This window comes from Miniopterus natalensis, chromosome 10, assembly GCF_054644295.1.
Source record: "Miniopterus natalensis isolate mMinNat1 chromosome 10, mMinNat1.hap1, whole genome shotgun sequence".
Classification (NCBI taxonomy): domain Eukaryota; kingdom Metazoa; phylum Chordata; class Mammalia; order Chiroptera; family Miniopteridae; genus Miniopterus; species Miniopterus natalensis.
In genome coordinates this window covers 71,265,886-71,279,769 of record NC_142090.1, presented here as the reverse complement: position 1 = coordinate 71,279,769, position 13,884 = coordinate 71,265,886, and the positions used below count along the sequence as shown (strand labels likewise).

General features: G+C 36.1%; 1 protein-coding gene across 1 annotated transcript in view; it reads right to left on the bottom strand.

The window, feature by feature from the left end:
- The window catches only part of ITGB8 (integrin subunit beta 8), a 75,253-nt gene that overhangs the window by 31,743 nt on the left and 29,626 nt on the right, over positions 1–13,884 (bottom strand). Inside the window, exons 3-6 of the mRNA XM_016217026.2 lie at positions 12,455–12,626; positions 5,052–5,298; positions 3,509–3,674; positions 2,755–2,913 (exon numbers count right to left, since the gene is read on the bottom strand). Coding sequence (XP_016072512.2) covers positions 2,755–2,913; positions 3,509–3,674; positions 5,052–5,298; positions 12,455–12,626 — 744 coding nt within the window. The remainder of the gene's footprint in view (positions 1–2,754; positions 2,914–3,508; positions 3,675–5,051; positions 5,299–12,454; positions 12,627–13,884) is intronic.

Sequence of the window (13,884 nt, the reverse complement as noted above, 5' to 3'; positions counted from 1 at the left end):
TATTATTCTGGAGTTCACATTGAACTGGCTATGGATTCAAGTAGCAGAACTCTGGCCCAGGTAATCTGAACATATAAAAGGTGTTTTATCCTTAAAGTTGTTTCCTTTGCAAATAAAAGAACCATAGTCTTGGACCAAGAAGTTCAGATAGCATTCAACATTGGCTTCTGGAGATAAAGCCAGGAAGCAAAGTGTTTGATGGCTTGTCCAACATACCTTTTAAAAATTCTCTATAATGGCCAAATAGGAGGGGATGGAGGTCATTTTAAAATGTGCAGGTAAATATGCTTAGAGTCAGGTTCAGGGTAGGTGTGGATATAGGTTTCAGAGCAATAACACATCTTGTATATATAAATGCATAGTCAAGGGGTCAATCAAAATGCTTCAACTTTTATTTTAGGGAATGTCCCTAGAAATGAAGGGAATGAGAATTTTTAGGAAGAGGATTCCTTAAAACTCAGACATGGAATGAGAGAAAAGTATTTTTCTAAGGTATTAACAAAGACACTCCTCCTTGGTTTACTCAGTACACATCAGTGACATGTGGAATGTTCATTCTTTTAAGTAAGTGGAATGATGTGGAAGAAAGCAAGTGAAGTTCATGATAGATTATACTAATTCCTGATGTCATAAAAACAAAATACTTTGTAAAATTCCACCAGAATTAGAATTTATTTCCATAAGGTTATATGGCATGACATATGTCTAAAATTATGAGAGCATTTCTTTGCCTTAAAGAATCCTTTCTAGATGAGCAACAACACCCTCTAAAATACAATTACGGAGAGATGACTTCAGTGACTTGGCAAAACTTCAAAAGAATAATGCATTGCAATTTGAAAATAATTCGATTATTGTTTTTTCTTTTTAAAAAAGCTTCTCCTTGTCTCCTCCTCCACTCCCAAGTAAATAAATTTAAACTCCATCTCAGATTAAAAAAGGCTCTGGTAGGAAAGAAAGATAAGAAATGACTAAATTGGAGTAGATGGGTTTATCAAAATGAAATGTGGCTGAGTAGAAGAGAAATAACAAAGGGAAAGACAGCTGGACTAACTCCAAATCCTAAAATGAAAAATTCAAACTCTAGTTAACTTTTAAAATCTTTAAAATGTGAGGCTGCCTTCAAGAGACTAAACCAAACCAAAGGTTAAACTTGTTTTATGTGGTATTACAATTGCTTCAATAAATCTGGTAGCATGTTCCACATTAACTAAATTTAAACAACTTAAATTTTACTCATGGGAACCACCCACATTTCAGCATAATTTATATGTTTTTAATATTTCAGTTCCCAAATTAGGCATGAAGTGCCTTGGAGCACTGCAGTACACTCACTAGGTCACCTTGAAATGTGTTAAATTTTCAAGGGAAGCACAGTGATACTTTGCATCTCTCAGGTACCTGGAGGTAGTTCACAGTTTTTGTTGGTTTTTTTTTTTTCAGAGAGAGGAAGGGAGAAGGAGAGAGAGAAACATCAGTGATGAGGGAGTCATTGATGGGCTGCCTCCTGCACGCCCTGCACTGGGGATCCAGCCCGCAACCTGGGCGTGTGCCCTGACTGGGAATCGAACCTTGATCACCTGGATCATAGGTCAGTGCTCAATCGCTGAGCCACACTAGCTGGGCGGTAGTCCACAGTTTTAAGATTACATTTGGCTCTGTTCCTTTAGAGGACATCATGTCTTTATAAAGCTGTGCAGAATTAAAATCAGTGTGAAGCAGGAAATAAGGGTGGTGATGTCCAATCTGATTCCAAGGCTTGGAAATTCCCATCAGTAACTGATTCACTAAGAATGACACAAATATATGGTTATGTGTTTCAAGATGTATATTATTTTTTAATGGGCTGTTAAGTTTTTAGGACATAAATAGTTAAGTTATTTCACTACTTAAAAAGCAGAATTGTCAGGTTTTTGTTTTGTTTTGTTTTTGTTTTGGCCTGGGGCGCCAGGGAAAAAAATTACTGACACTAGAGTGGGAAGATCTGAGAAAGTTTGGAAGTTTCTGTTCTAACATTTGCATGAATGTATAAATATGTGTCAATGTCAGACATAAACGATGCTTTGTGCATTTGATTTTCCACATGTAAAATAAATAATGCCGGGAAAGATATGACACTAGGAGAGTATATGTAAATATGTGATTCAGAGTTGAAACACCCTCAGGAAGCAATCCAGATATTCGCTGATTAAAAAAAAGAGTCCCTAAACATAGATAAGCTTCACAGGGAAGGAGTGAGCTACAGAATATTGAAAGTTGGCTTTATTTTACCCTTTCCCCCCTTTGTCTCTACTTAGATTCTACCTGTTATATTGTGAGGCTTCCTCAGGTCAAATAGACTTTTCTTACCAATCCTTAATATGTTTTTAGATACCAACTCTGCAGAACTAGTTAATTTATATAAAGCAAAGGTGTATATATATATATATATATATATATATATGTATATGTGTGTGTGTGTGTATATAGGTCCTTCAGTTGCATAAAAACTCTTCTATCATTTTTGTTTTCATAAATTATATAGTCCTTTGCAGCACATCAGAAAGTCAGCTGCTAGATGTTGTCACAGTATTTTAGCTTTATATTTCATTGATCAGCATTTATAGATTACATTGTTCCAGAACTTCTCTCTCATGGCTTACCCTATGTGTGATGCCCGTTGTGGTAATTTCTTGGTACAAGAATATCTGAATTGCCCATTTAAACTTATGCTTCAACCAAGTCATAACTACTAAAAGGCTACAGCTACATTACCATGCTTGTTGATCTGACGTAGATGTTGTTTTTCAGATGGCAGTTTCCATCGTTTGGCACCACTATGCCTGCCAATTTGCTATCAAGAGCAAGATGAGATGTCTGGTCTGTCATCACCAGCAGCAATCTTTTAGCTTCCTTTCGCCATCCAATATGACTCTTAAAATAAACATGTAATTAGACCTTGTACAATAACATAGATCTGTAGTGTGGTCTTCATCTTAAGTGAACGTTAAGTTCAAGTGCACAAACATCAAGCCAGGCTAGAAGGATGTGTGTAATAAACAATGCCGTTTCTTAAATAGAATTAACTTTTATTTGTGTATTCTCTATTTTCCCACAGCCATCTGAGCACAGTAGCTCATGGCTAGAGATCTCTCGTGCTCCCGCAGTGGAGAATGAGGGAAGTATAAGAAGCGCAGAGCACCCAGTGTGGTGTGAGCAGGGCAGAGGCTCCTCCTGGCTCTTCTTTGGATGGTGGTGAGAGGAAAGAGCAGCCCTTTTGGAAAGGATTTTCCAAGTGCATAAGTTATTCTTTCCCTTTTATCTTTTCCTATTTATAACCCACTCCAAATTTAGCCTCTCTGTCCTGAACACATGCCAAAATGAGTAACACTGGTGACGAATAAGAGATAGAGGTATTCATCTATGCTTTGTTTTCACTCTACAAATAAAAAAGAAAGTGAAAATCCTATCCTAAATTCTTGGGGACTTCCACATTTGCACAAACACTCAATGGTGTGAGATGTCTTACCTCACAGACAGCTGCCTGAAGCATAGCATCAAAACCTCCTTCAGGTGTATCGATATTTCCAGAGATCTTCTGTCTATGAACCGCCTTTTCAAACTCAGTGATGTTCTCTGTCAAAGACAGCACGTGGATGTACCCATGAGGCGGCATACAGTCTAAATTGTAGTCACTGTGTGGGTTAACAAGAAATGCAGTTTCTATTTTGCTCTGCTTCCTTCAAAGATCCAAAATACTACTCACAGTAAAATTGTGTGATTGATGTGAGAAGGTAATACAGTGTTTTGTTTTGTTTTGCCAAGGAAATTTTATCAAAGAAAACCTGTACTTTTATAAAGTCAGAGGAAAGTTCAATATTGGTGAATATTTCTTTGCAAGTAGGAAATAGGACTATAACAGTTTGGTGTTCAAAACTAAAGAAGATTAATGTTTCTTATATAATATAGGACACCTAAGGGATTTTATTATCCTAGCATGTAGTGTTAATTTTTAAGAGGAGAAAAGAATTTGTAGTGATTTCTTATCACATTTGACCGTGGAGCAACTGAAAAACACTTTTTGGGAAATTTTTTTTAGGAATTTAGTAAAATATTATACTATTAGATTATTTTAAAATATTGTGCTATTTTTAAAGTGATCTTGGTGTGCAATTATTGCTGAGCATTCAAAGTTCATTAAAATAGTTTTGAGAATTCCATGATTTCCAAAAAGTAAGACTTTCCTCAGGTGCATCCACACAGGGAGAAGGCTCATGAAACTCCCCAGGGAGATGTTTCAGTCCTGCTCTACTACATCAGAGCTGTTTTGGTGAATTACAGTGTGTACTGTAAAGTGATCTGGGCAATTTACAGAAGTAGGAAAGATGTTGAAATGAAAAGTTTTGTTAATGAAGAACTAAACATTTATATTTCTCTCTGAAAATTCAACAGGCGAATTAGACTATTGTGTGAGAAACTTGTATTTTTAAGGTCAGTTTTTGTTTTAGAGTGGGGCATATGCTGTTTAGAATTGGACTTCCATAATGATAAGAAAAAGGGCTCATTCTAGAAGGCAAATTCTCATCTTTTGCCCTACCCTCCATGTGCTAGCTGAGTTTTCTTTGAAGTCACATCATAAGTAATAAAATCATCAGCAGTCACAATACAGTAATAGGAAGGTAGATACTGGCAACATAAGTGCTATGAATTCGACAAAGCTTAATTCAACACATTTGAAGCAATCAAAACAGAGAAATAACAGAATTTTTGAGGAGGTATTTATATACGTGGAAGCCTGATTATTGAAGATTTGCTCAAAATTGTTCATATTATTTGTGGGTTTTTTGATGAAAAAAAGTAAGTGAATGATATTTGAAAAATATATAAAAAAGCCCAAGCAACAGGTAATCTCAGAAGTTTTCAGATAGGAACATACTTCCCCTCAAATATTTTTACTTCACATATAATAAAACAAAAATATAAAACTTAGCAATTCCTTTAAAAACAAAGTGAGATTTAATAATAAGAAAATTTCATTTAGCACTATGAAATCCTCCTCAAACACTAGATACCTGCATTGATTATGAATCCTTTCTGGGTGGATGCTAATGTATGGTGAAACTGTTTTATCAACGTATGAGCCAAATCCAAGACGGAAGTCACGGGAGAAAAATGCCATTTTTTTAGATAAATCATTCCCAACAGAATTTAATTTTTCAATATTATTGTGCATTGATGCTGAGACATCGACCAGATAATAAAGATCCACAGGATATTTCTTCAGAGGATGAACTTTCAGCATAAAATTAGCATCAGCTCCTAGTTCAAAGAAAGACAAATATATTTATTTTAAACATCTCAGGATAAACTGTCAATGATTCAGATGCATTTTAAATATAAAACAGTAATCACAGACTTGTGCATAATGAATGAAATCGGGACTATTTTGGAGTAATTTTAAGGCAATTTGAAAATCACACAAATTTATGAGTTTCCAACTTCTACAGTGCAACTCTATAAGACAGACAGAGATAATATCAAATGTACCAGCTCAATATAAATGTAATAGGGAATGTATTTATTACCAGATGAACCTGTATTTCTAGTATCTTGAGAAGCACAGTCCAAGACAGCAAGCAACATTCTATTTCAAGAGAGAGTAGGTGGCTACGTTCATTTGAAGGTGACTTTCAGGTATGAAGAGAACCAGAAAGGTATCTTAAGAAAAATCCTCTCTTATTGGATGCAGGTATAAATTCATTCTTTTGGATTAAGGCATATTTACCTATGAGGTGTGCGGCTCTGTTACCAAGACACTAAGCTACTCAAAACAATGAGTACCGCATCAAGAATTACTTGATAAGATCCTTCTCAGCAGTTAGTTGAGAGAAAGAATGGGAAAGTGGTCTAAAGAACAGCACCCGGCAGTGCCACATTGAGGACCTGGGCAATGGAGGGGACAACGTGTCCAACTCATCCTGGGTTCTCAATAAACGTATGTTGAGGAGGGATTACAGAGGCAAGGGAACTGAATGAGAAGAGGGTCTCCACAAGGAGAGCTGTGGGAGCCCCTCAGGACAACCCTGGAGAATTGGTAGCTCTGTGTGTGTTTTTAAGTAGATGGTGAAAAGTTATCAATTTAAATACTTTGTGAATTTTACTTTTGAAAATAATAAAGCATATGCTTTGTAAGTCATTAATTATTTGTCCATGAAGAATATTTTGAATGGAAAAAAATTTTCAATAAACACCAACTTGTCTGCGTAATTGGTAGCCTGCTCTACCTATTAAAGGAATCCTCTAATCTATCAAATCATAGTTTCAGTCTTAATGTGCTTAAAAGTAGCAATATTTTCTCTTAAATTATTTCACAAGTTAGATGTTTTTCAGCCAGATTAAGGAATGTATTCAAAATAGTTTTTTTCCTGGTACTTAATAATTATGGGACAAAGGGACTACTTACTCATCCCTAATTTGCCATTATGTGGTAGAAACCCCTTTACTGTAACATGCCTAATTTTTTGGCCCAAGAGTTTGGAAGGCGAATTTGGAAGAGTATGTGTGTTGTCCATCCCAGCCAACTCTCATTCCTTACATTTAGGAGCTGGGCTACCTCCAGAGAGGCTCTGCTTTCGGGTATTTGGTGAAAAAGTCTGCCCATGTGGAAGTACCCTGCAGTTTGGGTAGAGAATTTCAATTCAGGAGAGTGGCTGAATTTGACAGACAGGGCTGGATTGATGAAAAACAGAAACAGAGTATAACTGGGGAGTGTGGTTCATGAGGAGGAACTTTAATGTGTGGGTCAGTATTAAAACATTTTATTTTTACTTTTTTTTTTTTACAAATTGTGTAGTTGTTTTGTAATCATTGACTTGGACACACGGCTGAAGGCCTTAGGCACTGGCCACGTGCTATTTTCATCTTGGTGAATCATTGCAGTTTATGGTGGCTCTGTCTAAAGATGAATGTCTGTTTTTTATACAGTCATTGCAAAAAACCAGTTAAGCGTATTGTGCAGGTTGTTATATTGTTGCTTATCTCAGCCAACAGGCAGAGTCTGTGAAGTATCAGTAAAACACAGTCCTTGGTGGCTTAAGCTATTCAGGGAGCTCCAAGCCCCCTCACCACACACCAGCTGCTCATAGCCTAGCGAGCAAATCCTGGTCTTACTAGATGTTAGTAATTATTACCATTACTATTACTGGATTATAGGCAACATTAGGGTAAGAACTGTTTATCCATCTCTGAAGCCTCTTGGTTTTATACATGCATAGCGACTTATAAATGTTCTTCAACTAGGCAATATTTGAAGCACACTTATATATAGCCTTTAAAAGGCCCGCATATTTACCACAAAAAGAAACTAATATCTATGATTTAATTCCCACAGTTTAGGGGGAACTTATTTTCTCTTTAACAGGAAAAAGTATCATCTTGCCCCACAATGTGTATGCTACTACCATGTATATTATTATCTCCAGGAAAGCTTCATTCTCATGTCTTTTGAGATTCTAAAGGCTCAGATCCTTGTTCCCTTCAATTAACTTCAAAGGGAAGAAGTGAGCCTATTACATAGAATAAGAAAGAGGACTTGGAGGAAAGTTGAGACCTACTTACAGCTATTGCCAGTATTGGTTTGAATAGCCCAAAGAATTAATTAAAAGTTGTTAGAATGATTTTGAGTCACACAAATAATTGTGTGAGCATCTCTGAAGTACTGGCTACAAATGTGACTGGACATTAAGAAAAGATAATTTAAAAATGTTCTGCATAAGATGAAATTGAAAAACCGTAACAGAATGTGTAAAAGTGTAGCAGGAAGAAAGAGCAGCCAGTTGTTACTAATTATACTTGGGCAGGGAAAGGAGAAGGCCCAAGAATGAGACTGGTTTGAAACAGGAAGGCACAGACAGACTCTAGCACAATTCTGAATTTTTGTGGTGGGTAAAATGGGGTGTATGTGCAGGAGTGGGGAGAAAATGCATAATTTTTATATTTTTATGGGGGTTTTTTTGGGGAAAAAATGAATTTAGGAAGGATACCTGAAACATCTTACATTTTAAATTAAGCTGCACCAAATAAAGGACTTTTTTCTTTACAATATTAAAATGGATCAAGTTTGAAATATTTTTTGAATTAATGAAGTATAAATTATACTAATCTTTATCATATATATTGTATTACTCTGAAGCAGAATTAGAGAATTCTCTTCTCTTTCCTGTCTTCCTAAAGATTTCATTTCAGTTTTCATAGGGAACATCAGCTAGGATCAATAACCTATTTCTGTTACTATTTTTCCATAAGATTGATAGGTAAAAGTAAGAAAGAAAAAAAAAAGTATAGTTTAAGAAGTGAAAAGTAAATGTCATTTTAACAACTTACTTTAAATATTTATTATATATACACATTTTTATATAATCCTACTAACATTCTTTTAAAATTTGTCAGTACATGATATTGAAATATCCATGAAAAAAAATTTAAGTTAATAGCTGCTATATTTAAAGTGATGAATTTTTATCAGTTATAAATAAAGTGGTTTTCTACAACTAAACCAAATAAATAAAAATTGATATTAGGAGATAAATATATTTTACACTTAGGTATGCATTATATCAAACCCTCAACTCTTGTACGTATCATGGTGGAAAAGACTGACATTATGAGGAGTGATGTTTCTATATATGTGAAGTTGGTACAATTTAGCTTTATATTTTATGCCCCAAAGCTGGCATGTCTTTGATGTCACAAGGCATTATTTAGATGAACTTAATAAATCTGATTTCATGACTCTTTGCTATATATGCAGATTATAAAATATAGTTATGTCATAGCTATGTTGGAAAGATGACTTACATACACTAGACAGTTATACCAATCTGCATATGTAAATTCATATAGTAGTGGGAAACTGAATAAAATCGAGCCCCAGAATGACTGACATAGACATTAAAACATTTCTCTTTTCAGTCTTCTGTTACTCATGATCACATCCATACTGCCTTCGCTTGCCATCTCATGTTGATGTCTCCCGTGTCTCTATCTCCAGCCTGTATCTCTCCCCTGAACTTCAGTCTCATACAAATAATCACTATTTCAAGCTAAGTCGTCCCAATTTGAACTCATTACCACCCGGTCCACAGAGGGCAGCCTTCTGCCTCTCACCTAGCTGCATGAGCCAGAGCCCACGTGCACCCATGTTCATCATCAATCACCAACCTCTGAGGATGCTGCCTCCCCATTATTTCCCAAGTCCATCCAGTTTTTCCTGCCTCATTACCGTTACTGTCATTATTATCATTACCATTACTATCATGTGGAAACAGCACAGAAACAGCTTTCCAACTTTTGAACTGTTAATTTATAATCTTGGGTGGATTCAGTCACCCTTATATCTACAAAAGGGACCACGATAAACTCATTGAAGTGTATAAATCTAAGTGTAACAAATCAGTAGGAAAAATGCACCTTGTAATTTAAAACCTTCAAATGTTTTTTTAAAAGACAGTTTTAAAGGACATAGTCATATTAATTAGAAGCAAATAATATATAAGCTTCATGTGTACTTGTATCTTGTTTCGTAGGGTTTCCCCATTTCTTGAGTCATTTTTTAATCACGTTTTCCTACAAAATTACCTATATTATCAAGATTTATACATTTTACCAGAGATTTTCATGTTTAGCATTTCAGAGTCCTACCCATTATTGTGCCTCTGGTCACAGTCTGTACAGCTGGGCTATTTGCTTTCTGTTCTCTTTTCTTTTTTAAAAATATATCTTTATTGATTTCAGAGAGAGGAGGGAGAAGGAGAGAGAGAAACATCAATGATGAGAGAGTCATTGATTGGCTGCCTCCTGCACACCCCGGACTGGGGATCGAGCCCGCAACACGGGCATGTGCCCTGACCGGGAATCGAACCTCAATCTCCTGGATCCCAGGTCGATGTTCAACCGCTGGGCCATGCCTGGTCAGCTTATTCTCTTTTCCTAATTAGATTTGCCAACAATTCACCCATTTGATTGGGGTTTACAGAGAGGCAGCTCTTGGGTTTATACATTCATTTTACTTTTGTATTTATATTTTACATTTCACTACTTTTGTTTTATTCTTAAGTTATGAATTCCTTCTTCTTATTTTCCTTATGGTGATTTTGTTTTTTGTTGTTCCTATATCTTTACTTGGATATCTAGTTCATTTTCTTTCATTCTTCTTTAATAATAAAAGCATTTAAAGTTTTGACTTTTCCTGAGAATAACTTCAGCCACATACCATTTAGTCTGTGACTACAGCTGTTATTTATTCCTAGGGATAGAATTTATTTAGAAGGTTTTCTTAGTTTCTTTGTCATTTCATATTGGTTCATCCTCTCATATTGATTCCAAATTTTATTGCACAGTACTCAGAGATATTGGCCTGTAAAAACAGTTTCACTTTTTGGAATTCAGTTTTCTTGTTTAAAATGTGATTAATTTCTGAAAATATGTCATGGCCTTTGAAAATATTATTTTATTTATCAAGTGCTATGGACTGAACTGTTTGTGCCCCTCCCCATTTATATGTAGATGCCCTAATACACAGTGAGATGGTGTTTGGAGATGGGACCTTTGGGAAAGAATTAGGTTTAGATGAGGTCATGAGGGTGAGGCTCTTATGATGGAATTAGTGCCCTTATAAGAAGAGACACTAGAGAGCCCTTTCTCTCTCTCTCTCTCTCCCTCCCTCCCTCCCTCCCTCCCTCTCTCTCTCCCTGCCTCCCTCCCTCCCTCTCTCTCTCCCTCCCTCTCTCTCTCCCTCCCTCCCTCTCTCCCTCCCTCTCTCCCTCTCTCCCTCTCTCTCTCCCTCTCTCTCTCTCTCTCTCTCTCTCTCTCTCTCTCTCTCTCTCTCTCTCTTCCTCTCCAGGAACTGAACCAGTTATCACCTTGATCCTGGACTTCCTAGCCTCCAGAACTGTGAGAAAATAAGTTTCTGCTGTTTAAGCCACTCTGTGTATGGCAGCAACAGAAGGTGGCAAGTGTCACAATCTTACTTTCATTTTCTGGGTACCCTTTTCCACCTGTTGCTCATATATCTATACTATGTGCCGTATAATTGTCTTATATGGTGAGGAGCACAGTTTTATTTATTTTTAATTTTTTTCTTTATTGTTGAAAGTATTAAAGATGTCCCCTTTTTTCCCCCTATTGATCCCGTCCACCCGGCATCCACCCCTACCGCCCAGGTCTTCTCCACACTATTGCCTGTGTCCACAGGTCATGTACACAGTGGTACCTCGGTTTTCAGATGTAATCTGTTCTGGAAGACCATCTGAGTTCTGAAACATTCAAAAACCGAGGGATCAACAGCTCACCGCTAGGCCTCAGGACCTTGCACTCAGTGGAAGCCATGTGGCATGTTTGACTTCTGAGGCGTGTTCAAAAACCGTAGCATTTCCTTCCAGGTTTATGGCGTTGGTAAACCAAAATGTTCATCAACAGAGATGTTTGAAAGCCGAGGCACCACTGTATATACATTTAAGTTCTTTGATTGATCTCCTCCCCCCGACACTCCCCACTCCCGCCTTCTGAGGAGCACAGTTTTAATTGGAAGCTGGAAACATGCTTAAGGCCCCAAAAGAAATGGACTTTGTTTATCTGGTAATCTAAGAGTGTGGAAGAAATAGTTCAGCTTTGGAATAGGGAGGTTGTGTGTCAATAATGGTTATTTAAAATTTTAATGACAGGACAAGACCGCCCAGAATGAAATAATGAAGTCTTGCATACTGGTTAAAACGAAATACATTTAATTGAGTGATGCATACCTGTATACCTGAACTTATCTTGCCATATGAGGTAGTACATTGGGATTCTCTGGTACTGGAGGAAAATGAATAATTTCTAGTGGCCTACTACAAATGCCAGACTGTGGAATACAATGTGATGGAAGGGTAAGTACACAAGAAATATAGGAGGAAGAGTGTGTATTAATCTCAGGGGCCATTACAAAGCTGCTCAAGTTAATTATGACAATTATGAATTATAGTTTTGTGTCTAAAAGTTTATCATAAAGACTCTAAGGACTTAGCCTAATTCTCATCTCTTACTAATTAACTATTCAACTAATATGTTCAACAAATACTTATGGAATGATTACTATATGCCAGCATTCTTCTAGGTATTAGAGAAACAGAGTGGAATAAAATATGTTTTCTTTCCTCCAGAACTGGCAGTAGAGCAGGAACACAATTACACTACAATGTGATCAAGTCTAGAAACACATAATTCTAATATAGTGTGGTCAGGTTTGCTAGAGTGTCTGAGGCCACACAGCTAGCTAGCTATAGGCACAATAAAGGCTAGAATTCTGATTTTCTGATTTTGAGCCCACTATTATTTTCACTACAACAATACTGCCTGCCACAAAATATTAACAGTGAGAAAATAAAACTAAATGTAATTTCAAATTAAGAATCATAAATTTATTTGGAAATCACCAAACCTGGACGCAGCTGGACCAACACGTCTCCTGGTGTCACCTGGGTATTAATTTCATTTTCAACTGGTATTACATGCACAGACGGGTATTCTATTGACTCAATCGAGCATCCTTTACTTATTAAATTGGAAACAGTATCACAACGTTCACTCCTTGATCCACCTGAAATGAAATCCTGTTTAAAAGAAGGAAAATCACTGACATTTTTAGTGCATATCATCTCAATTATAACCAAAGAAAACCACATAACAAATGTTGCAAAGAAGCCATCTTCTAATCTTGCACCACTTATGCAACTGTTCAAAGTAGCTGCATGTTTCCAATAAAAGTACTGACAAATTTGTTTTAAGTAAAGCTTTAATTTCTAAATCTTATTTAAAAAGAAGAAAATGAATATTAAAGAGGAGATTTAAACCACTTACTTTAAATATTGTTAACTGGTCACTGTAAAATTATACCAATTTTTAATTCTTTCTAAATATTTTACTTTGGAAGGACTGCTCCAAAAGAAAATTTATCTCAAATGGACCATTCAGTGGTTCTAAATTTGAGCCTTAGTTCTCAAAGAATTCAACTGGTATGTTTATTATATACTGTTATGTTTGGAATATGAGAGCAAGTCCTCTGATGTCACATGCTTAATTACGTACAGAAAATTCATCAGAGAGTGAATTGGAAATCTGCAGTTCTTAGACTATGAAATCTGCCAACTTCTTATACACAAAAGAGTAATTCAATAAACTAAGGATGATCGATGCTCATAATGAGGCAGGGAGGTAAGATGGCAGCTCAAATTCTCTTGATTTTGCAACTGCATCTAGAACTTTCATTACCATTCAGCATTGGCTAGTTGATGTTTATACAATAACCATCCAATAAATTGGAATTAATGGAGCAACCTTAAAATTTAGTTTATCTTAGCTGAGAAAAAAAACACACCTGATGTTTTTATTCTTCATGTAACCATTCGGGTGTTTTCCTAAGAACAAGTATATTGACAAGTATAGAAATATGTTTTATTATATATAATGTTGGCTTGAATTATTTGTGATATTTGCTTACACATTAGCTAGATATTTATTTGCTCAGTGATCTTCCTGGCTATTTCGATCTAGCATTCAGTTATTCCTCCTTTAGTTCAGCTGATTCAGAGGACTGGATTTCCAATCAATTAATCATTCAATCAAAGAATGTTGATTGGATACTTAGAGAAGTTTGTTAGGTGCTGAGGATACAGAATGCAACAAGATAACAGAGTTCCCTTCATCAAAGAGTCAACAGACCATCAGTGAATCCAGCCATTAAGCAAGTAAATGTAATTATCACGGACATTAAAGTTACAGGACGTACATATTGTCCTAGGGCTCTGGAGATTATTAATCTTAATATGAGTTGAATATGAGATCACTCACTAATGATGAACAAAAACATCC